The sequence below is a fragment of the Phaethon lepturus genome, unplaced genomic scaffold, assembly GCF_000687285.1.
Source record: "Phaethon lepturus isolate BGI_N335 unplaced genomic scaffold, ASM68728v1 scaffold13374, whole genome shotgun sequence".
In the NCBI taxonomy this organism is placed as follows: domain Eukaryota; kingdom Metazoa; phylum Chordata; class Aves; order Phaethontiformes; family Phaethontidae; genus Phaethon; species Phaethon lepturus.
The window spans coordinates 1-25376 of NW_010537034.1; the positions used below are offsets into that span (position 1 = coordinate 1).

Below are 25376 nucleotides of genomic sequence, written 5' to 3' on the forward strand. Positions count from 1 at the left end.
TCCAGGCTTCAGGGGCGGGTCTGACGCTCCCTTTTTCCTCCATCTAAAGAAAATGTGTGGGGGGTGTCATTGTTGGGGGGTGTATGTGTCTGTCCCCTGCACATAAAGTGGCATCAACTTTACAAGGAGAACCTGAGAGCCGTTTGTTACAGCTGTAACAAGAGACCTAATGCTGTCAGCTCCCTGAGTTTCTAATAGCACCAGGAATTAATTAATTAAGATGAAAAAAACAGTGTATTCACCAGGTTTCCATATTTAAAAAAAAATATTTGTGAGTTCTCCAATACCGCCTTGCCTACTTCAGGAATTTAAATGAGTTAAAAGAATCTAATTGTTCCTAGATATGTTTATTTCAAATTACAGCACCCACAGCATATTGCATTTATAATTTGAGGGCTCAATTTGGTCTTTCTCTGACTGTGTTTCTTTGCTAAGGTGCACATCTTCGATACTAGTTGAGACCATGGGATCGGCATTGGCAAGAGCAGCTCAGTGGACTGCTGCTGGTTCTGGAACTGGCACACTCGAAATCACCCCTTTGAACGAATCTCTTTTAAATCAGATCATTAAATTTGTGGAGGACTTCAGCACTAGACATCCTCAGGAAGCGGCATTTGTCTTCAGAGTGCCCCTTGAGTGGAAAACGCAGTTGAGCTGCTCAGAATTTGGGGAGGGTTATGAGATCAAGTAAGTCTGAATTGTAGTGTGTTTTGAAACGTTGAAGGTGAGCTACAAAGCAGACCTGTGTTAATTTAGCATAAAGAAAGCCTTAGTGTATGTGGGAGGATGAAATGGGTGGGTGTTCTACTGGTATATATTGAAAATTTTGATTTAAAATTTGTAGGGTTTTTTTGACAGTTTGAGATTCTTCTATCTCAGTGGTGATACAGACCTGTTTAGTTAGTGATTTATACAACTCGCACTGTCTATTCCTAAGATTTTTTTACAAGATGCATCTAACTATGTTATTTCTGTTAGTGTTAGGAATGGGTCCTGTGCGATGTGTTGACCCTGACTGGATGCCAGGTGCCCACCAAGCTGCTGTATCACATCCCCCCCTCAACTGGACAGGGGGAGAAAAAGACAACAAAAGGCTCATGGGTTGAGATAAGGACAAGGAGATCATTCACCTATTGCCATCATGGGCAAAGCAGGCTTGACTCATGGAAATCAAGTTAATTTATTTCCAATCAAAAGTCAGAGTAGAATATGAGAAATAAAAACAAATCTTAAACCACCTTCCTCCCACCCCTCCCTTCTTCCCAAGCTCAACTTCATTCATGATTTTCTCTACCTCCTCCCCATCAAGGGGCACAGGGGGACAGGGAATGGGGGTTGTGGTCAGTTCATTATGCATTGTCTCTGTTGCTTGTTCCTCGTCACTCTTCCCCTGCTCCAGCATGCGGTCGAACCTACAGGAGACAGTTCTCCACAAACTTCTTCAATATGAGACCTTCCCATAGGCTGCAGCTCTTCACGATCTGCCCCAGGGTTGGTCCTTTCCATGGGGTGCAGTCCTCAGGAACAGACTGCTCCAGCATGTTCCCCTGCAGGGCCACAAGTCCTGCCAGGAGCTTACTCCAGCATGGGCTTCCTGCAGGGTGACAGTCTCCTTCAGGCACATCCACCTGCTGATTTGCAGTGAATAAATTAGTATACCTTGGAAGTTTTCTGAAATACAGTTTAAAGAAATTGTACATGCTTTATCATTTGAAGCTTGAATAACATTCAAGATTATTCTTTAAAATTTGCTGTTTAATAAAGTTCTTATTTTAAAAAGATATAATTTCATTTTTCTAGTGGATCAACTGTTCAGTCTGAAGCCAAAGGTGAAGATGGCCAACCATTGCTTCTTCTCATGGCATCAACTTTCAGTGTTCGCAGTTTTGACCAGCTGTCCCGTTTGCTACAAATTGCTATGGATAAAAAGTTAAAGGAAGCACAGGCATGCCTTGAAGGTTTCCTTTCTTCTTTTTTTTCATCTTTCCTCTCTCTTACAAAGTATGTCTTCTCCTTCAGTTTGTGTTTATGAAATGTGAAGAAAGAAAAGGCATGCCTTCATTTTAAGTATATGAGAAGGTGTTGATTTGTGAAGGTGGCTAGAGGTGCTGATCCAGAACTTAATGACGTTTCTATTTCTTTTTTTTTTTTTCTTCACAGAAATCAATAACAGAGAAATCTGGAATAAAATTAGTATAAAACTGTTGAAGCTTATATACAAATTCATGTGTACTGAGTAATACCCCAGCTATTGCAACAGACAGTACGTTTAAATTTCTGAAAAAGAATGTCTTATTGGAAGCTAACAGCAGTTTTTCCTATGCTTGTAGCTTAATCCTCTTTTAAAATGTTACATCCTTAAAAAGTACCCAAAGAAAAACTTATGTGCTTAAGACATTCTTACCCACACAAGGCTTACAGTGAGCACTTTCAGGTCCTTCTCACAATGGCTTTTAACATATAGGTATGAGTACTTTTATTCTGTCATATTCAAGTCCTAGATTTTCAAATTGACAAGCCCCTTGATATGCTAAACTGGATATCGTCCTCTCACTGGAGGTAGAAGAGATCAGTAATATTCTTTGGTAATAGTAGTAGAAATTGCCTCTGCAATACTAAAATATAATTGCTCATACTTGAGCATTTATATCCAGCATACTGGATCTGCTCAAACTTCAGATCCATCTAATTCAGGTTCCTGTCACTGACAGTGATCAGCCATAAATAATAGGAAAGAATAATATGGACAAGGTGTCATGCAGAGGTGTTCACAGATGCATGGGGCTTCATTTACTTCAACAAAGCAAAATGTTTTTGTAAAACCCATTGACATGCAGTTATGTCGCTGTTTACCAAAAAGAACAGGTGGCATAGCTGAGGAAGTAATGGGGCCATTGGGAATGCTGATATAAAACTTTAAAGATGTTCCTTAACACTAAATTCTGTTTCCAAAATCATAAATTTTCAGTGAGTTAAATCCATTGATTTCCTGTGTTGGTGATCAGCCAGGCATACTTTCTGGAAAGGAGGCTGTTGATAAAGGGAAGTATTTAAATATTCACCTCTTGGTTGAATGAATCTTAAGCTTTGTTGTGAAAAGCAATTTTGTTTGTTATGAAAATTTTGTTTTGTTCTTAATGTTTTCATGTTTTTAAAAGTGCATTTCAAATTACAAGAGCAATATGAAAAAATATATCATACAGTAATATTTGATGAATAACTATGCACATTATTAAAGTCCTTATTGTAAATTAATACCATTAAAATTATTCAGCAGTTAAGTGTTTGTCTTGCCTAATCTTTTTTAACATAGTATCACATTATATGATTCTGTTTCATGTTTACAGCTAACAGAGATCCTATAGTGAAAATTCTTGGCCCTGAATATGGGACTATTGAAGGAGAAGATATGTCCATGTTGCATTTACTTGACAAAGTGAAAAAAGATGATGACCCTGAAACAGAGATGAAAATGAAAATCAATCTTCTTCTTCATCAGCTGGATTTGCAACTGCTTAATAGTTCTTTGAAACACATTTCACAGTAAGTGCATTTCAAATGGAAGCTAAGCATGTCAGCCAGTGCATTTTTTTGTTTTATTGTTAGATTGGTTTTAACCCACAACAAGTGCTTTTGGTGTGACATAAAGAAATTTATTGAAATAATTTTCACTGTTCACTAAGTTATTGAAAAAACATTTTTTTTCTGAAGATTTTGCTGTAGGTGTGGGTATGCAAGTGTGTGCCCACGAGTGTGGTTTTTTTATTGCATGTGTTTTGCGTTATGGTAGCAAATTGAAGTCATTTGTACAAACAACAAAGTTACAGTTAAATATTTTCAAATAAATGTTTATTTCTTGATGGAAACATATTAAGTATTACATTGAGTCTGTTTCATAGTTACAAGGGTTTCATATTAGCTACGGAACTAAAATTTCACTAACTTAACAGATAAAATTAAGAAAAACAAAAGATGACCCATTTCCAGATTTTTGTTGCTACTTTTATGACTCAATGTAAAAACAAACTTATGTAATACTCTCTTTTAATTTCTCTGAGTACATCCTTTTGGTGAATACATTTTAGACCATTTTCTGTTAATTGCAGAGACATAAGACTAAATCCAGCTGCTATAAATAACGAAGTGAATCTTCTCAAGAATTTCTCTGGGAAAGGAGAAGATACAGTACTGGAATCACTGGAATATACATCAGGTCCAGAACTGATCATATCTTATGTTCATATACACCCTTATTAAAGTACTTGACTTCTGCCTGAAATTTGCTAAATTAATTTCAGTAATGAATTTAAAGTGTTTTTTTCTACTTTAAAGTTATAAAGTAAAATAAAACATATTTTCACATATGGAATGCTGTTCTTCAGTCTTTAGTTATAGAAATAATCTCCAATCATATGAATTTCTTCAGTGGAAGTAGAGGGAGTAAACAGAGTCCCTGATCCTGAAAAGTACTAAGCACAGTTGCAGTTCTTAGTTGGATTGGGCCATGGGTCACAGAGCTTTGCATGATTAATTCCTAACCGAGTATGAATTCTTAAGAGTAAGGTATTGTTTTGGGAATTTTATTTGTATATATGTTATATTAATCATGAAGCATAACTATTACAAAATACTTTAAAACTGGATGAAAACACTGATGCTAATTGGTTACAGATTACACGTTCTCTAATGGCTGCCGAGCTCCTCCCTGGAGACAAGTACATGGAGAAATTTGTTATTTAGTCATCAAACCACATGACACTGATCCTTTGTATGTCACTTGCAGCACAGCAGGAGTGTTTTTAAATGGAGTAAGTAATAATAAAGGATTCCATGGAGTAATGAATATTTTTATGTGCTAAAATAAAAAATTCATCAGGTTTAGGGTAGTGGTGTTGAGGCTGTAAGACCTGCAGAGTTAGTTTATTGATACAGAAGGAGAAGACACAGTAATGAAAGTATGCTAGTTTTCCCATATGTTTTGAGTGCTTTTTCTGTGAGTTTTATACTAGGAGCATGTTTTGCACTTTTTGCTAGCAGTGTTTGTTTAGTCTTCAAATATGCAATAACAGTCCTTCACCCTATTCCTATTTAAAGGTACTCTCTAGTGCCTCATTGCTCTGGATCTGAGGTGTAATATTATTGTATGGCTAATATAGCTTGCTTTTGTCTTTTTATAAATGATAAGCAGTTCTTTCTCCTTTCAGTGGAAGCTTTTTAGAAATTATTTATCTATTTTCTTCCACTTTTCGTTTTGGTTACCTCTTTCCTTACAGATAGGTTTTATTTAGGCATAATAGTCCCTTACGTGTGTTAAGCAGTGACCAGAGCCCTTACATTCATTTTGAAGAGAAACTGATGCCTGTCAGGCATAACTCCACAAATTGATTTCCTAGGAGTTAATAAATCCAAGGAAATTTTGACTTAGCATATTTTTAATGGATGAAGCTCATAAAGCTTAGGCTAGTCAGGTCACATTATCTTCTGATTCTTTTAGACACTGACCATAGTGCACTGGAAGCTTATATTTACTTGATTGTTTGCCATAAGCCATAAATTCTTTTTAGTGGAACTACACACAGTACAATTAACTGGTAGTAATTACTTGCAGAATTCTATGTAAGATCTTGGTTATCTGTTGGGATCCATGGATCTTTACAAAGCATTACTGAAGTCTGATGGACTCTGCTGAGCATGAGACTTCTGTACCTAATTCATTACAGTATGACCCCTGTGCTTTTTAGCACTATTTTATGACGCAGATTAAATTACCTGTGTGAGGCAATACTATTAATAGTTTTAAATTTATTCTTTTTTTAAGGGTCAGCTAAAGGGTAAAGATGACATTGACTACGAAAGAAAAAGTGATGTATGTAAGGATATTGTCACATTTTTACGGGAGAGATCACCTAGATTTGTAGAAAATATGGCTAAACAGGTATGTGTTTACTGATACTGATACACTGATATATTTACTGATTTATATTCTACTTTGTACAGACATACATTGTACATTGGTAAGAATTCCTTTATAAACCTGGTTGAATGTTTATGTTCTTTATCAAAGATAAATCTGTGACTAAATGAAGAATTTTAAACACTCTCAAATGCATTTATTGTTTTTCTTTGGATTTATTTCAGTTTCTACTAAGTATGTTCCTTTCGTAAATAGCAAATAATAGACTACTTCACGTATTCTTCTGTCATACCTTATTATGAGGTTTGATCCAACATGTGAGGTCAGCTTCTAATTTTCCATAAAAAGTTTTGCTTCTCTTGTGGTGTTATTCTTTATGGAGCACTGGAAACTTTAAGCAGGAAAATATGATATCCTTATGGAAAAGGGCAACTTTTTATGACTATTTTTCTGAGATCAAAACCACTTAAATTTTTATCTTCATTCTTTGTAACCCAAATATAAATAATAGCCCATTTTTTAAATGAGAACTGCCTGATATGAATATCAGAGCTGAGAGTTAAGCATCCAATTTACATACTATGTGTTGCTTCATCCACTGTAAAATGCGAGTGTTTGGGTTTTTATTTAGAGCTCTATACTAGCTAGAATCACACAGTGCCACTACAGTTTTAGTTGTTTCATCATTCCTGATAAAAACTTTTTTTTTCAGATTTCTAGCGTGGTTATAACAGATTAATAACTTGGTGGTAAAATTCATTACAGGCTAAAACCTGTTAAAAGTTTTATTGTGGTTATTTATGTGTGATTTTAATTGTTGCAAGAACGAAGTCATTGACAGGGATATTTTCATATCCTTTAGTTCTGATTTTCTGAGATGTAGTAGATGTACCTTTTTTGAGATACAGATATTTGACAGTTCTGAAAGAACAGAGCATTTCAAGTTGTACACATAGATACAGTAGCTTATATTAACAGCAGTGGAATTAAATTTGGAAGTTGTTCTGTTTGAAAGTGCAGTAAGTTCCAAAATGTGCTTTATTTATCCCATAGGCAAGTATTTTTTTAATGTTATATCTACATATTGGATTATGTTTCATAAATGTGACACTATTGTCACATTTGTTTTTAGACATACTTACTGGTTTTATGTATTTTCAAAGTGATTTGGCTTCATTTGATGTCCACAAAAGGTAAAATATGGTAATATTTTAATATTTTTGTACAATTCTAATCCTAAATGTTAATATAGATTAATGTTAATATCAATAATTGAGATAACATACCTTTCTTTACCTTTTTTTCCTCTTATAAAGATACTGTGGCTATTCAAGAAATGTGTATACTTATTAAATAAGAATAAATAAATAGAATTTGTCCTATTTTCCTCCAATTGTCATGTAAGTCACTTAGTATTCCCTGACTGTGTAAATAAGTTTATGCTGAAGAGTGTAAATTATACCATTTTAATGGTTTAGGAATGTCATGTCATGTTGCCTTGTTGAAGAGCTGGTTTAGTACATTCTGCATTCTAAAACTAGAATTTAAACAAGTTAATGCTGTAGAGCTGCAGAACATTTGTATTTGAGGGAAAATCTTTTCTACTCTAGAACTCTGAAAAGCAGAGAAAAGTTGTGTTTCCAAGGTTGCCTACATGAAATAACTTATGACTGGAAATAGTTTTGATTTATTTTCTGAGGAGAGGAGAGCTTCAAAAAGCTCATTACGTACACATATATTGCAAACCCAATTAACTTTTCTAATATCTTCTTGGCCTTGTTTAAGCTACCATATAGAATTGCTGTGTTGGCATTTAGAGCTGTAGGAAACACTTTTTAACATGTGCTTAGCTGGTCACGCTAGGACATCAATTCCTCTGTGATTTGTCTAGTTTATCATGTGTTAAATTGTCTTTATTTAGTGTACATTTTCAGAACGAGAGAATTATCATGAGTTAGTTTATGATTATGCAGTTGGGTCAGCAACCCTGGACCAGCCAATTCATGTCAGGGACTAGTGGAAAACAGACCATATTGTGGCAGTCTCCTTAAAACTGCCTTGAATCAGATACATAAAGGAATGTTTTCACCTATCTGGTAGTGACAGCTGCAATAATAATAATAATAATTAGTGATTGTATGCTGTCTTTCCTGTAAAAATTGAATATGTTCCAATAAAGAATAAGAGTTGACAAGAGTCCTTTCTGTTCTGGATATTTTTGATCAGCCATGGTACTAGACACAGACAGCTGAAGGATTGGTAGGTGCCACTCATCTCCATTCATGTATGGATCAACATATGGATCAACTGCTCAACAGTGTTTTGTCCTGAGAGACAGATGAAAAAACTGAAATGGAATGTGTTTATATTAATTCTAAACTATATCAAATTAAATTACTCGGAATTGAAGTCTAGCAGTTTATCATGGCCTATTTTCAGTTTTATGACTATTATTTTTTGTGGGAATTTTTTGTAAATCCTTTTTTAACAAGCAAATGGTTTTTATATAAATGATCCATTAAAAGCAGAATGACTGACTTTGCAATTCTAGATCTTAAAACTCATTTAGAATTAGATTCTATAAAAATGCTTGTGTCACAAATTATTTAACATATTAGAAACTGAACAACACCCAACATTCAAGTATGTTCAGGAAGTTCCAAATTTAGTTAGTTCATTTATTTCAAAAACTTTAATTCGCACATGGAAACAGCTACTTTTCAGATTAGTGTTTCATTCTTTGAAAGGCAATCTGATTTTATCCTTATAACCTAATTCTACATTTAATACATACAATTTTTAAGCACAGCATCCTGGAATTGTGCTTATAACTTATTGTTTTAATACGCATTATTCATATAGCAATATGACTGACAAACCAAGTCTCCTTCTTTTATTAGGAATATAAGTTTTTTAAAGAACCAACATATGAGAAGAATTATCAGCGTATGGAAGTAGTTGATGCTAAGGTCTCTGGCCAATCCCAGAACCTTCATGATTTTACAGAAAAGAATGTATATGAGAAAGTGAAAAGTTCTGCAGTAAGAAGGAGATCCATTGACAAGAAGAAATTAGAACCATCTATGAAGTGGAAGCTTTCTGCTTCCCACAGATAAGTAGTTATGTTTATAATTGAATTTTCCTATAGATCTCTCTAAACTGTGCTAATGATTGGACAGCATGTTATAGGTTTGCATTATTATCTTAAGTTAGGAGCAATAAACCAAAATTTTATACATGCTAATTTCTAAGAAGACACTACAAACTAACAAAGAGATTTCTGTTTTCTTCTGTCATGCAACAACTTTGATGATGTTATGTCATTTCCACAGCAAGGCAGAGAAATATCTTGCAACCATCTGCAGTACTGTGATATTATCATATTTTGGTGCAAAATGCCCTTTAAAGCAAGACAAAGTAGACAGTGTAGTCTAAACCACACTTTTTGAGGGAGGCAAAAGAGATCCAGGATGGAAAATCAGGGCGACTCTTACTTATACTACCAATTTTTAATTTCATATTATATGAGCCACTTTTCTAGCTCTGCTTAGCAACAGTGTTCACTAATGAGACTATCTCAAAGTTTGGACACCCAAAAATAGAGTATACACATATTGGATATTGTTGGCTTTGTTTCCTGATTTTGTGTTAATGAAGAAAAATATCTGAAGGAAAGGCTTTGAAGGCCATGCTACAAAAAAAAGTTGGTATCTTCTCAAGTCTGCCAATTTGACATGTTGCAAGAAACATTTTAAGAGATTTTGGATGTGACCTATAGTCATCAGTTAAAAAAATGTCGTTTTCCAGAGACAAGAGCTTATTTTTTTCCATAGTCATTGTTACAGTCTAGATGCAGTGAAATTGGGTGTAGTCATGGTAGTAATCTCTTTTATTGTTGTGACTGTGATAGTATGACCAGCCCAGGCCTGAAAGGACATTTTGTTTTCACAACATTGTAAATTAGGGACAAAAAAGCACCAGAGATTGTGCCCATCGAGGCCTAGGAGTCTTCTTGGAATATGAGAAAAGCAAGATAGATTATATTCAGCATGATCAAAGCTATGGAACAGCTCAGTGTGCGGAAGAACTAGGCAGAGTAGAACTCTTCTGCCTGGAAAAAAGATAACTGTGGAACAATATGAAAAATACAAAAAATCATGACTGGAGATGGTAAATAAGGAACAGATAGTCACTGTCTGTTCTAATACAAGAATAAAGGACAAAATGAAAATGTGCAAGACCAGTTCAAAACAAAGGGAGAGACTTCTTCATACAACACATAGCTAAGCTCTAAAATTTTTTGCCACGGGATGGTAGAGGCCATTTGTTTATGTGAGTTCAAAAAGCAACCAGACACATTCATGGAAGAAAAATCCATCCAAAACTGTTAGTGCAAGGATGATCCGGAGTTCCTTGAATTACAATTTGCAGAAGAACATTCTGGAAAAAATAATTTCCATGTTCTTCTACTACATTTTTCTTCTACTGCTACATAGATAGATGCTCTTGGTCATGGTTGGAGATGGTATCCTAGGATAAATGGACCTGTGGTCTGTCTGCATATACTTATTCTTTGTTCTTGTATCACAGGTCAGCATAATATATTTTTTCTAATATTCCACTGTTGTATTAAAGCAAAATTAGTCATTTAAGAAACAGCATACTTTCTGTTTAATTAAGTTTATTGTGTAGGCTCATAAGCTCATAGGTACTGACATGTGTCCAACTATAGCTTTTTGGTTCTATGTATGTATATAATAATTTTTTTAAATTAAAAAACAAGTATTTTAGTGACAAGGCTGCAAAAAAGGATGCTGAAGAAGAAGAAGGGAGAAGTAGTACTGTGTCTCTGAAAATCAAAAAGAAAGCCAGTGGCATTTCTTCTGAATCTGTTAAAATACAACCAGCATCAAAATGGTATGGGTTACTTACTTTTCTTCTTTCCAATTTTTTAATTTTAATTTTCCATATCTACAGTAATTATCACCATACTTAGTGCTTGACAATGTCAATTACATTTTTCTAATTCTGTTATTAGGCAGTGTTGTCATACCTGTTTAAAATGTGCTTGTTTTGTTTGTTCATATTAGTTTATAGCTGTTTAAAATGGATGATTCTGTTTGTTTATTTTTAGTAAAACATCAGGCAGGTTTGAAGATGTTAGTGAAAGTTCCTCAGAGGGTGAGGAAGATGAAGAACAGCCTGTATGTCATCAGGAGGGAAACACTGATTTGCCATCAGAATACTGGGGAATTCAGAAACTTGCAAAATATTTAAAGGTAAATAAGCATTGATAAATTTTATTTAAGAAAAAGCTGCTCTTTACATTCTACATCTGAGGACACCAGATCAGCTCTTCATCCTTTCTACCTTCCATATATTTTAGAATAACCTTGCTGTGTAGTATGTTAAAATCCTGCAAATGTGGACTTTCCTATCACACACCCTTTTCTCCGGCTTTTTTTTTATCTGCTATTTTTGGCTTATATAGACCCTTAGATTAAACCATCTGTTCAGTGTTATTTAAAACTTAAGATGGTATAATTGCTTTATTAATTATTGGGATTCTGTTTTGCTTTTTGGGTGAAACTTTCCAAGTTATTTCTTTATGTGGATAGTAACTTTCAAGAGTTTTTATTAAAACTGAATTCTTGCCTAAAGTCTTTCATCAGCTATGATTAATGCATGAGTGAAGTAATTCTAACGTGGTCTTGTGTCTGGATAGATGCTGTTAGTGGACAAAAAAATATAGTAAACAGGCATCCTCTAAAACAACAAAAAAAGTTTTTTTACACAGACTTGTTGAAAATCTTTTGGAACCTATGAATATAGATGTTTAGAATTCTGTATGTCTGAAACATGTAAAAAACCCAACAACCCTCTACTATTCTGGAAAACTCTAAAACTAATGATGTTTTTCCCTCAGGAGAAATTCCTTTACAAGTTTGTACTGGAACTTATGTACTTCAAGTTACTAATAAAAGTGCTAGTTTATTTGGGTTTTTGAGTACAGCTACAGAGTATACACATCCGACTGATAAAATAATGGTGCTGGCATTTGGTACAGCAGAAATACTTGTGAGGAATAAACAAAGCTTTGGCTCCTTTCAGTCCTTTAACCATTGTAGAAGAGTATCTTCTTAGTTTTTTGAAGAGTTTTCAGTGCACGCACACTGCTTGTTCTCCGTTCGTATATGTGGGACCTGTGCTAGTGGTTGTAGCCAAAGACACACAGAAAGCATGGATAATACAAGTCTCTCTACAATTCTCTTTGCCTTATATTTTCTAGGTTGGACCTCTATATTCTTGTCATTTTGGCTATGCTAAAATAACCTTTTGTAATCTGGTGTAACATTCAGCTTGTAACTTGCTCAGCTATCTGCTAATGCTAAACACACACTATATATACATTTTGCCTGATACAGTTGTTTCTATTTGCATATAATTACAGTTCAAGGTGTTGTTTTCAAATCTTTCAACCTACTAATAACTTGCTTTTGTATGTCTTATGGACCACCTCTTTGTACTTTTCTGAGAGCTTAGAGAAATAACCATGATACTTTTTAGTAAAGACCCAAGGTCCTCCTGGAGAGGATAGTTTAAATTCATTACTGTTGACGAACTGCCATAAATCTTTTCATTGGCCCATCTATGGGCCACCCTCTTTACTGACAAGGCTCTTCTGTCTTGGTTACATAATTCTCAATCTCCCTTTCCTTTTTAGATCCTTCATATAGTCATGTTTAGATTTTAGTATTGGACTTGATTGAATACTGAAACATATCTACACTTGCATGAAACCATTCTGAATGAAGAGTGAGCATGGCAAATAGGAAAACATATTTTTCATGCTCCTCTGTTTCAGAAATGAGTGTATTTTGTTCCAGCTGTCAACAAGCAAATTTTCTTAATGGCTTAGAACTAGAAAAAGAAAGGAGAGCGTTTGTGATAAAATTGTGAGTACCCATTAAGCAGTGTTTATAATACATCATATGAAGAAGTTCTGTTATGAAAACTCAAATGTATACTTGTTTGTGTATTCATGTACACCCTAGTCTTTGAATAGTTCTTTACATTAGATATAAATTAAATAAAGTACTTGAAGATGTACTTGAAATAATTCTCTGTTGATTCTTAGCTACGTAAAGTAAGAAATCCCTAGCGTCAGATAAAGCTGAAAAGAGATGCCTCAGTGCCATACCACAGACAGTGGTTGAAATTTTTATTGATGGAGTGCTACTTTAGCTTGCACATGGAATTCATTTTAATTCAAGTATAAATACTGCACTTCTGGCCAGACTTAGGAGATTTTTTGGCATTATTGTTGTTCATGTAGGCAAATGTTCATGACACATGCAACATAAGAGAAAATAAACTTATGACTGCAATAGTTAAGTATCTACAAGCTTATTTATATAGAAACACAAATTTCAGGGAGCTTGTGTGTCTTCAAAGGTTGTATACATTCTTTGCACATCTTAAAAATTTAACTAAATGCCTTAAAAAATAGTTGTTTCATATACCAAGTTAGAAAATATAGTAATTTGTAGGTGCAACCATTTTTGAATTCCTGCTAGAGTAAATGTGAATCACAGTTCAGCCAGACTCTGAATCGAAAATTGAAAGATCAGTTTGCAAACACAAAACTTATATAAAACCTGAAAGATATCTAGTTTTTATACCAATGTTAGATTGTCATTGAAACTTAAAAAGATGGTTGCTTGCTGTGTAAAGCAAACTTGCCAGATCCTGTGAATTGTGCCTATAGACTATGTATTTGTATACCTCTTCATGGAGAGAAAATTCCAGTGCAAGGGAAATTCCCTTCTGACTTTTTGCCCTTCTTCATTCCCCCTCCTTTCTGGGAAAGAGCAGCCATGTTGGAATTGCTCCACTGGGAAGCAGCTGCTTCTGTGGTCTGGCTCCTTGTCCTACCTTCAAGCTTCCCAGGGCTGTGAAACAGAAGATAGAGCATGTGTGCTCTTGCTATGTCTCCCCATCGACTTAACAACAGGCAGCAAAGATAGATCAGTGATCTTGGTGATGGCATTGTGTTAGGCATCTTTTGGGGTACAGTAGATAAAATTGGAATGAAGCACTCTGTTGATGTTTGTAACAGTGAGATACACTCAGGAGAGCCTGCTTCAGGTTTCACATTATTTATTAAAGTAGGGCTTCTGAAGTATTAGATTTCTAGGGGGAGGACTACATTTTACATGTGAAAAATTTTAGGAATAGGGTGAAGGGGTCACATTTTACAATGATCCTTTTACTAGAAATTGGAAACATCAGGTAGAAATGCAGAATCTTCTTTGCGGCAAAGCTGAGGCTGTTCACTGAAAAAAAAAAAAGAGAAAAAAACCTGTGATAGCTGGGCACAATGCTTGTGCTGCCTGCTGCTGAGCACTGAATATTGCTGGTTTTAAGATAAAATTGAGATGTTGAGAGGTGAATTGGGGCTGGTGACTGAGCCAGGAATAACTCCAATCTCCAGAATAAGTCTTTAATCCCTTAAACCCTTGTTCTGCTTGGTTTTGGTTCCCTGTAAGCGTGTGATTTATATGTAAACCTATGCCAGGGTGAGCTCTGGATAGACTTCTGCAGGACCATGTCGGTTACACAATTCTTCCTTCAGTTTCTTACCTGGAAAGTCATTCTACTTTTGGCTGTATTTCAGGGGTACACTAGTGAAACCAGTCAAGTCTCACACGTCATGTAAAATATCCACTAATTTCGTATCTGTTTTGAATTATTCCATTTCAAACAACCTCATTCCCAGAACAGTGTTGTGTTTCTTTTCTACTTTGGAGTCATAGGTGGACAAACCTGCTGTCTCTCCCCAGCTGTTTGCATCTTGTGCCAGGTCCAGGAGCTGGAGAAAGGCCATGGGCACTGCACAGGAGCTAGGGAGGATGTTCCCCGAGTGTGGCCTTGAACACCAGCTGCCAGGTACCGGTGTGTGCTGGTGCTGCATTGCAGTGGATGGCTGGGAAGGGAGGATGTCTGTCACATGACTCAGTGAAATCTCCTTGACTGGACAAGGAAAAGGTTGAAAGAACTGCAGGATACACTGGGTGTATTCAGGTCTGCTCCACAGCTATATTTTGGCAGGACCTTTGGAAGACTGTTGCATTCAACATTTCTGTAGCTGGAAGGAGGCCCCTCTGTATTGGGCTTATATTACATAAAGATGGTAAACAGACCAGGGAGGCAGGAATGTTCAGCAATATTCCTTCTGGTCCTTGCCTCTTCCCTTTTCTTTCTCTCCAACTCCTTCTAAAAGTCCTCGTTTATTTCTAGGCAACTCGGTCAAGGAAATTAGTCTGGATTAGTCTGAAAGAGATCAAAGCTATGGGTCTAGTTCTTACAGTGCATGTGTTGCAGTGAGTATTGGCTGGGTAAGACTTACTGTCCATCACTTCTGCTTCCCATTTGCAGTGTGAGCAGAGATGAGCCAGGAGGATGTAGTGTGGCTGCTGCACTGCAGGCAGAGTTTATTTCCTCATGTCAGGAAGCTCAAATTTATCAGTTAGGGAAATGCAGCTGTGTGTTGGCTTACAGGAATAAATAGTGGATCTGCAGCTGAGCTCTTTGTACACGGAAGGCACTAGCATTCTTGGGGAAGAAAGGTACAGGTTAGAAATGCAGAAAGTCAAATAGATAGTTGAAAAGATGCAGGAATCCTCTGCCGGCAGCTAAGGTGCAGGATCTGAAATGAGAGGTCCATGTAGATACTGTTGATAAACTGTATGGGATAGTTTTATTCCCCAGGAAAAGACAGGGAGACATCTGGAGATTGGAATTGAGGGGCTTGGGGCAAAAGAGGGTGCAGGAAATCCATGTATGCATGAAAGGTAGGGATGTGGACAAGGAAGATTCAAACTATTAGAGAAACAGGGAGCCTGTTTCAGAACATTTGAGGACCAAATGTTAAATGGCAGTTGCATCTGTGTGTGGAGTCTTTTGTAATCTATATGCTAGGTTTGCAGTGTGACATTTCTCTGCTTGGAGGGGAAAGAGGAGGCAGTCAACAATTGCTTGCACACTTGCCTACTATGCATTAATATAAAGTCAGTCACAGTTTATCTCTAAGATGAGACTTCTCATGTCTGAGGTCTAAGGTTTAGTTATCGGAAAAATAGATGTCTTCCACATGAAATTTTGCGATAGAAAACATCCAGCCTTTCAAAATAAATTATTACTTTCTTGTGCAAATGAAAATTGTGTAGCGGTCTCCACTGTCCTGAGGTTTAACAGGTGGTGTATACAGCAACACTTTTATATGAACCAATTATAAATTTATGGCACTTGCAAAGACATTGATGTGGCTTGTAGATTTTTCTCAAAATTTGTATGAAATAGATGACAGATGCAGTATTTTTTAGCTGCATAATGGAAAAGTATAGCTTTCTTAAGTTACAACAGTATTGGAAATGTTCCAAATTATCAGAATTACACTAGTACTCATTATAAAACGTCAAATCAGCTTCATATGCATGGATTAAGAAATTGATTGTATTTTGGGATTAGCAGAGAAGTTATGCTGTTCTATTCTAAAATGCAGAACCTCAAAAGAGATATGAACATATTAGCCTAAGGAATAAAATGGGTCTTTTAATACTAACTCATTTAAAAAGAAACTACACAAAAAGTAATTTTAAATTTTGTAAGACAAGAAACAATAGTGTTACAGTGTACCCACTGAAGTACCAGTTGTTTATTTACTTATTTTACACATTGTAATGCTGCTCAAAAGTTCTGATTTTAGAAAAAATCTAAAATCTCTGGTGTTATGGATATCCCTGAGCAACAAACTGCACAGAGAACTGCAAATTCTGAGAAACTAACTCTCTGTTTCCTCATTCTGCTTCCATTTTCCAAGGAAGAGTTACTGGTGGGTAGAACTTCACAACTATAATTGGATACTTAGATGATTAACATAGAAGTTATGAATTTCATCAGATATGTAAGAAACTTAGAAATTATTTTGTGTGCAAAATTATCAAAGAAATTTATCTGTAATCTTGAAATCTGACCCTAGATGTGGAATAGAGGCAAATATTAAAATCTAATAGCAGGAGCAAAAATATCTAATCTGTGTAGGAAATATATTGCACATTATATTATTATTTCCACAATGTGTGGATAAGGGTTAACTGTTTTTTCTTTATAATATCACATTTGAAAGACTTGCATCAGAGATTATATCCTAGCTATTAAATACAAAATAATCACATATAAGTGCATATAAAATATTTTCATATGTAAAATAATTTTGCGACTGTGTTTTCAGGACTGACCAACTTTGCAGATAATTTAGCTAACCTTTTAGTAGAGTGTCTAACAATAAATCTTTTCCCTTATGAAAGTATATGGTGGGGTAATATGAAGGAGCTTATTCAACTGAACTGAAAGATCAAGATGAAAAATAAATTTTGCTGTAGTTTGGCTAAGTGGTAGACTGTTTTTTTTTCAGAAAATACCAAATGTATGAGACATAATCATGTGCCACCTGCTAGTGTTTCTAGGCACATGTTTGGCTAACCTGTCAGCCTTGGCAAGTAATCTCTTCATATTACTCTCTTCTCTACTGTTCATGCACATCCATTGCTCCAATCTTCCAATATTAGCCAATATTTTTTTTTATTTCAGTAAAGAATGTGATTACTGAAAAAAAAAAAGGATATAAAAATACGGGAAAGCTGCATTTTGTAGTTAAGATATATATTTTTTGACAACCTATCCAATGCTGATCATGAAAATGAAATCTTTTTATGATAAATTTACTGGGTAGAAAATATTGGCAAATGGTGAAGTCTCAAATTATTATTATAATTGGCAACTCTGAAGCACTTGCATAGTTCTCCCCTTAAAATATTGTACAAACAATCATTCCTCATCACAAGAGACATATAAAATTCATAACAGCCAGTTGATTTTTGACCATTAACACCAACTCTGATGAATTTTTGTGTAGTGGAGTTTTAATTAATATTATGAGGGTCACCCGTTTCCGAAGAGGTTCAGGGCTGATGAGATGAAAGATAGAAATAAAGAAAAAAAAAAGAAAAAAAGTAGAATTCCACAAAATCGGGGAAGAAAAGATGGTATGTCAGAAACTAAGGGCTGAGGAAAAGAATGCAAAATAGCTGATGTTTGAACCTCCTCTTTCTGCAGGATTGTATTCTATTGTAAAAGCAGGTAATTAAATCAATGTGCTATGGTTTTGACACTGTAACTACTGTACCTCTAAAATAATTACAAATTGCCACAGGTGTCTCAGTCTGACTTAGAACTTTATAATCATGAAGTAGATAATCAAATTGTTGGCTTCCCTAAAGAATTAGAACATGATTGTGTCTGAAAGCTACCAAGAGTTTTAAGAAGTGAGAACAGCCATCTTCATTGGTTTTAAGTGTTCCACATTGGATCTAGGCTTAATTTAATCACAGCTTACTATACGCACAGTTATTTCAGAAGCATGCCTCTGCTTCAGCCGTATCTTCATCTATATTTGTTTTTCCTATGCTCTCACTAAGCTCAGTTTTTAAGTTTGTTTCTCCAGAGAACATTTTTCTCTTAGTTTTTCATTAACTATTGGTACAATTTTGTTTTTCTTGCAAAATCTTTTTTGGCTGGTTTCAAGTCACTCTGTCTTTTCTGTCTGCTCAGTGCTTATGAAACTTCAGCAGTGTGCTAGGTCTCCAGTAGTCTATACAGGTACAGGTCCTTCCTAGTTCAACCTCATTAAATTTTCTCCACAGATTCACTTCCACTGGTTTCCCAAATGAGTCGGATCCATAAAAATAAAATAGCTGTAATATCATTAAAGCTTTTATTCTCTTTATGAGCTGAGTGCTAGGAAAAATCAAAATTGCTTAGGCAGGTCTGACACTGTCACACAAGGTCAGTAATACATCTGTATTATGGGCAGCATATGTCACTTCTCCAGATCTGCAGTCAGGATTTACAAGTATCAACATTAAATTAAAAAACAGTACTGCTGTTTGTGTAGGGTTTTTTTTTTTAATTTAATCCTAGACCCTTTTTTTTCCCCCATTCAATCCTCATTTCCTGCTAATTTCTGCATGTTCTTTTTAAAAATATATGGGCTTTATTTTCCTCAGATGAAGTGGCCAAAGGCAGGGAGGGGGCTGTATGCTTGTTCTAGTGCCAAGACATAAAAGGCAATAACTAGATTGGGATTCATCTCACCTAGCTCTAAATGTAAACAGAGTAGGTGTTTGTAGCTGAGCTGGGCATTCAAGGCTACCTTTATGATCAGAGGAAAAAATAGGCACTTTTAGGATGTGATTCATCTGATATTGTAAGCATCTAATTTAGAGTGAGATGGATCACGTTTTCAGCTTCATTGTTGACTTGATCTGAGTTAACAGGAATGTAGGATGGCTATAGATGAGTGAATTTAGACAGATGATTCCCATCCCCCCAGTCTTGTGCATTTGAAATCATCAGTGAGTGTAATGTGAAGTCTTTTGAAGGCCTACACTTATTCCAGATTCTTTATGTATTTGGAAATGGAGGTTTGCGTGCTTTCTGGCCTTTTTTTCCTTGAAGTCCTTTGTAAAGATTGGCCTTTTTGGTACCAGCCTTAGAAACTAATTGTCAGTCCCCAGTTAATGGGAGAATTAATTGATGGTCATCTGCTAGATACCTGTGCTCTAACTTTGGCCTAGCCAGCTTGGTGACTGCTTTTACACAGACGATAGGTGTGTGATCTGCATGCTATAGGTTTGTATTGCTTCTGGTTCTTCAGAGGAGTTTCAGTAAATCAGACCTACTGGTGTTGCACAGCTCTTTACTTTCTTATGACCATATGCTGCACTGTCTTTGGAGCTTTTCAGGGAGTGGGCTGCAAAGTATCCTCACATTTTTAGGATGGTTCTTCTGACACTATACTGGTGAACAAAGAGAGAGGCTATCTGGATTTGAGAGAAAAGCAGGAGTAAATAAACATCTGGAAGGAATTTGTAAGAATTAGCTGTCCAAAAAACAGCAACATGTGGTGGTTTTGTGACATCTGACTGAGGTTGATGTTGTCTGAGGAATCAGAAAAACAAAGTAAAAAATCCAACTAATTTCCACACAAATGCAAAAGACCTTATCTGCCTTCTGGTCACTAAAACGTTTGTATGTCCTTTCTTTCAGGAGTCATGAATCTAAGTTACTCATTTACTGTTCTAGAAACAGCATTTTTGTTCTCTGTATTCAAGAATCACTTTAAGTTTGTATCTTGGCTTTCTGAGTTACTTTGGTCTCTATTAGCCCAACTAGCTGTTCTCACCTATCTGTACTGGCACGTAATACATCTGAGAGCTTGTTTGCTTGTTTTTCTTGTAAAACAAATTTAGCCATATTTAGCAGTTTTCCTGAAAGAACATTTTTTGTTCAGTTGGTATCTTTTAACTAGTTGGTATCTTTAAGGAGGGAGATTGCATAGGCAGCATAAAGGGCATCTTCACGGGATGGGAGGGAATTGGGACAGAAGCATAGCTCAAGGACACCATGAGCCCTAAATGGTCACTGTTCATGTCAAAGGGACATTTTGAAGGCCATTGAAGGATTGCTGTAGGGTAAGTTTTTCTCAAGTCCTTGTGATTTATGTAGCATCACAAATGACTTCAGCCAGAGACTGAAGGCAGAAAGGGAGGAAAGAAAGCGGATAAAGTCTAACATCAGATGGAAGCCTATATAAAAATGTTTGCAGGTGACTGGGGTCAGATATTTAAATTGAAGGAGACAGCCCATTTGCAACAGGTCAGTATAGGACTGCAGCAGTTTTAGACTGAATAAAGTTAGTCCTGAATGCCATGGCCTCATTCCCTTAATCTTGGTAAAAGGACTCTTTGCTGGCCTTGCAGAGGTTTTCAAGTCTGCAGCCAGCCATGTTGAGGACACAGAGTATCCAGATACTTGTATAAAATGAATCATCTTGGGATGAAATGTCTGAACATAATTCTCTAGTCAGCCTGCAAGAGATGAAGGCTTTGTATTGTTTGTATAAGCACTGTAGACTAATGACAGTGTAGGGTATTCTGGCTTACCAACAATGCAGGTATCCTACCAGCAGTAGGATCCTCTATGCCTGAAGAAGGCACAAATGCTGAAGACCTGGGTGTGGTGCACACAGTCATTGTCTCCTATCTTAGTGTCCATGATGATCCACCAGGCCCTGCGTTATTACAAAGAGGCTAGTCTTTTTATATCCCTTTAGAGCAGGCAGCAAGATGGAATATGAATATCTTCTTTAACCTCTCAACTGAAGATGTTTTGTTAAGCTGTGAGTGGTATTGACCGTGTTTCTGATACTCATCAGGCAGGCTGATGACATTGCACACTGCTATTACAGTTCCTGTGGCAATGGAGTTCTCACCCCAAAATGATTTGTTACTTGATGGTAGAAGTTAGAGTGACCATTTCTAGAGGGAGTTGTCTGACCTGTTGGCTACAGATGCAGGCATGCAGAAAGCTTTGCATTTCAATACCAGAGAGCATTTAATGGAACAACTCTCCTATTATGTCTGACTTACCAAGCGTGTAAGTCTCCGTTCTCCAGAGCAACCTCTTCTGAAAGCGAGGAGAGAGGGCAGGACTGTGACTGAGATTCAGTATGTCATGATCCAAACAAGTAAGTGAGCAATCTTCCTTCAGCTGGGGCTGAAGAAATATGTGGCCCGACACTTTCAAAAACATGGTCCTATCGTGAAGGATGATGAGGTAAATCACGTGTTCAGGGACTCCAACTCGATCTGTGTTGGTGATAGTGGCAGCTGAAGGCAGTGTACTGCTGGAGAGATAGGACGGTACCAAGGAGAGTGGCTTCTCTTACAAAGAATGGTGGAAGATCATAGTTTGTGCATTAAATAAAACAATTTGCTTATACTAAAAGAGCCTGTCATGGTGGACAGAGGAAGTCTAGGATGGTTGCTGAAACTGAGTTCATTTGTGCTGGAGTGTCCTTGGGAGACTATGGTGTGAGTTGTAGACAATCTAAGACTTACTCTGTAAATACGGTTACCTCAAGCCACTTTGCCAGATGAGCTGAAGGCTGAACTTTGGTACGGTAGCCAAAAGTACTACAGGTGGCCTGTGGTAACTAACACCTAAGACAGAGCTAAAATTCAGAATGACCTCAGTGCTCACACATTCTCTTGAATGGTGACATTTTGCAGTAACAATAGTTCCTGATGGATCAATTAGATTAAATCCCAAATTAACATCTGTTGCAGTGATCTAGAAATCACAATGGGATTATGGGTTTGTTGTCCACATTACAATCTTTTTATTTTTCTCCCCAAATTTATCAAGGATTGAAAAGAGTGTGGTCCATTGTCTTTACAGAATTGTCCAGATGTAATTGGGGAACAAATATGCTCCTAAACTGAAAATTTCACAAATGAGAAAAAGATAAATTTGCACTGCTACCATATTATATATTACCTTGGCCAGGTTTTCTGTGGTTTTTGGGTCAGCATTTCACTTCTCTCCAAGTTTGAGGTTTGAGAAGTTACTGGGAAAAACATTCTACTATTCCTAGTGCAATGAAGTTCATACGTTTGTGCATATGAACTTGACTCTTACCTCTATAGTAGAATACAATTACTATGAGTCAGAAAAGGAAAGTTAACAGAATGGATGCATGTTATGGGAGAGTTTTCAAGAGGGAATCAACAGTTGCGTAACAAAACCTGCTGGTTCACTCAGAAAATAATAGACTTACTCTTTTGTTTGGAAACTAAGTTCTTTTCAATTTCATAAAATATGGTGACAATTTGAACTCACTGTGTCTGGGTCATAAGATATATGTAACTTCTGCCACTCTGAAGAGGCAGGGTCAATGTATTAATCTACAACTAAAGCTGGGCAACTTCTGTGCATGGTTTTAGTCCAGTGTGAATGTTCTGGATTTTGTGATTTTGTGATGCCTCTGATTTTCCACTGACTTTAGTTGTATTAATCTGTATGGTTTACACACTGCCAGGATGTAGCCAAAGAATGCCAGAAAATTCAGGAAATGGGGCAGGGAATTACTCCATAACTCAGTTATGCTTGTCCATAACTCATCTCTTTAACAAGTTGCAGCTTGTATGTTTTATAAACTAAAATGAAAAATTGGAACTAGTATTTAAACCAAAACTGAGTGTTCAGAGGTTCACTAGCATAGAAAAATTACCTTATTTAAGCATATTACACATATGATACTGCAATACTCAGTCTTTCATTAATGTTACAAAAACTTATTTAAATTTTTAAGTATTTTTCAGCAGAAAATTACAAAACAGTCTGTGATTTGAGAGGAAAGTTCAACAGAAAATCAAAAAGTCACATAGGTGTAAATGAAGAATTCTGTTTTATACTTTACTACTTATTTTGGCTTTCCTGTTTTATAAAAATGACAATATTTTAGTAATATTTTGGTCTGGGATTCCATATAAACAATGTTCTTCTTTTAGTTTTTTTTTCATTCCGTTAATGAATTTTACTTAAATAATCTCTGGTGTAACAATACAGGTTTCTATAATTCGCCATACTTTCTTTTGGATATCATGTAAAACTATTTTGTTTGTTCAGTATTTTCTAAAAATATATTGACTTGGTATGTTCAGTCTTAATTTTTTCGAGTATATTGTAATTGCCATTCAGATTATATATACTCCTAATCAAAAGTAAAGTATTATTATACATAAGAATGACAAAACGGCCCACAAACAGTAATTTTCTTACCTGTTATTTAGTCATAGGCATACTGTCACAGACAAGCACATTAAGGTATCTATCCAGGACTTACTTATTTAATAGAGTAAATAAAATGGACTTTTACTATGGCAAAATAAATTTCAGCCATAGAAAAAAAAATCCCTGACATTGCCATGCAACGTAAAACAATATTACATTCTCTGGTTGCATTCAGTCATATTCACTCTAAAGGCAAAGACAAGTTAAATAAATTAATAAAAAAACTCCAAATAGGTACCATATTTATAGAGATGTTTGTAAGCCAAAAGCTATATAATTTTCTTTTTCTTTAATCTTGCTTTCTCGCAGGAAACTGAAATGCACTATAACTTTAATGTAATGTTTCTATCCTTCCATGCATGTATGTGCATTTTACTACAAATTGGGCAACACATTTGGAATCATCTTCTTTATAGTCTTGTTTGTACTTTTATTACCGGTACTCCAGTAATGTCTTTAGGTTTCAGTTGAAAATAGGGAACAAAGATACTGGGAAAAGGCACTGGCCAGTAGCAGGCAGGAATTTTGTCAAAGGACTATGCCTGGTATCCTGATTCCAGGTGTGGTGCCTTTCTCATAAAACGGTCTTTTCTCTAGTGTCAGTTGTGACAATTCTAAACTCTGATACAGGTCTCTACTGTAGGAAGTTCAGTCAAAGTGGCATAATGATGCCACATATGATGTCAGAGGGTTCAAGCAAAAGGAACAGGGTAATGCATGCCATGAAGTAGACTGTGCCAGGTTAGATATTCCATAGGTCTCCTGTACAGTCTCAGCTATCTATCTGAAAAGCTAATGTTTCCGTCGACTGGCAGATCATCTGCAAAAACTTTAATGGTGTTTACCTGTTCCAGAGATGACTCTAGAGGAAATTTTGTATCTTTCTTTCCTAGTTGATTGAACTGAGATCATAGTTTCAAGATTTAAAGCTTTGTATTTATTTTGGATGGGACATGGGATATTGAAATCTTAAGCCTGTATATTTTATCTATTATCTGTATCTATGATCTTATGATCTATTATGGATCAATCATACTTTTTTAAAGAAGAGAAGGATATATCTAATTAAAAACATTCAATATTTACAAAATTTCATGGTCAAGAAACGTTCACCAAAAAAAATAATAGAAAATAGGGTTAGACCAGAATTCAGGAAGTCATTTGCTCCATCTGCTTGCCTCCAAAACAGCATCGATTCTTTGTGTGTCTTCCAAACAAATGTTTCTTTAACTTTTCTTTCCTGTGATGGAGATTTCTTAACTGCTGTAGGCAATGTATTCCAAAATTCAAATGTTCTTGCCATTAAAAAAGTTTTTCTAATGCCTAGGATAAATCAGCCCTGCTGTCATTTAACCCCATTATTTCTTGTCTTACCCACAATGGACCTGGAGAACAGATGGTTGTCTTTAGAGCCGTTCTTTAAATCACCTTCTTATTCTCTTCATCTCTAGAGTAAACAGCTCCAGTTCCTTCAGTTTTTCTGTGTAGATCATGCTTTTGAGATATTTTGCTATCCTCCTCTGGTCTTGATTGAATTGGTCAATATCTTTTTTGAAGTGTGATACCTAGAATGGATGTAGTACTTAAACTGTGGTTTTATCAGTGCCAAACTGAAGAAGGATGATTTCTTGTATCTTACAGGTTATAAATCTAGTTATAAGACTCTCTGTAGAGTTTATTTTTTTTCCTGACAACATTGTGGTAT

General features: G+C 35.8%; 1 protein-coding gene across 1 annotated transcript in view; it reads left to right on the forward strand.

Annotated features, from left to right (window-relative positions):
- Nucleotides 1–440: 440 nt before the first annotated feature.
- The window catches only part of ARMC4 (armadillo repeat containing 4), a 38554-nt gene continuing 13618 nt past the window's right edge, over nt 441–25376 (forward strand). The window contains exons 1-9 of the mRNA XM_010286355.1: nt 441–687; nt 1801–1958; nt 3348–3543; nt 4107–4213; nt 4672–4808; nt 5819–5935; nt 8815–8955; nt 10698–10831; nt 11049–11193. Coding sequence (XP_010284657.1) covers nt 464–687; nt 1801–1958; nt 3348–3543; nt 4107–4213; nt 4672–4808; nt 5819–5935; nt 8815–8955; nt 10698–10831; nt 11049–11193 — 1359 coding nt within the window. The 5' untranslated portion in view covers nt 441–463. The remainder of the gene's footprint in view (nt 688–1800; nt 1959–3347; nt 3544–4106; nt 4214–4671; nt 4809–5818; nt 5936–8814; nt 8956–10697; nt 10832–11048; nt 11194–25376) is intronic.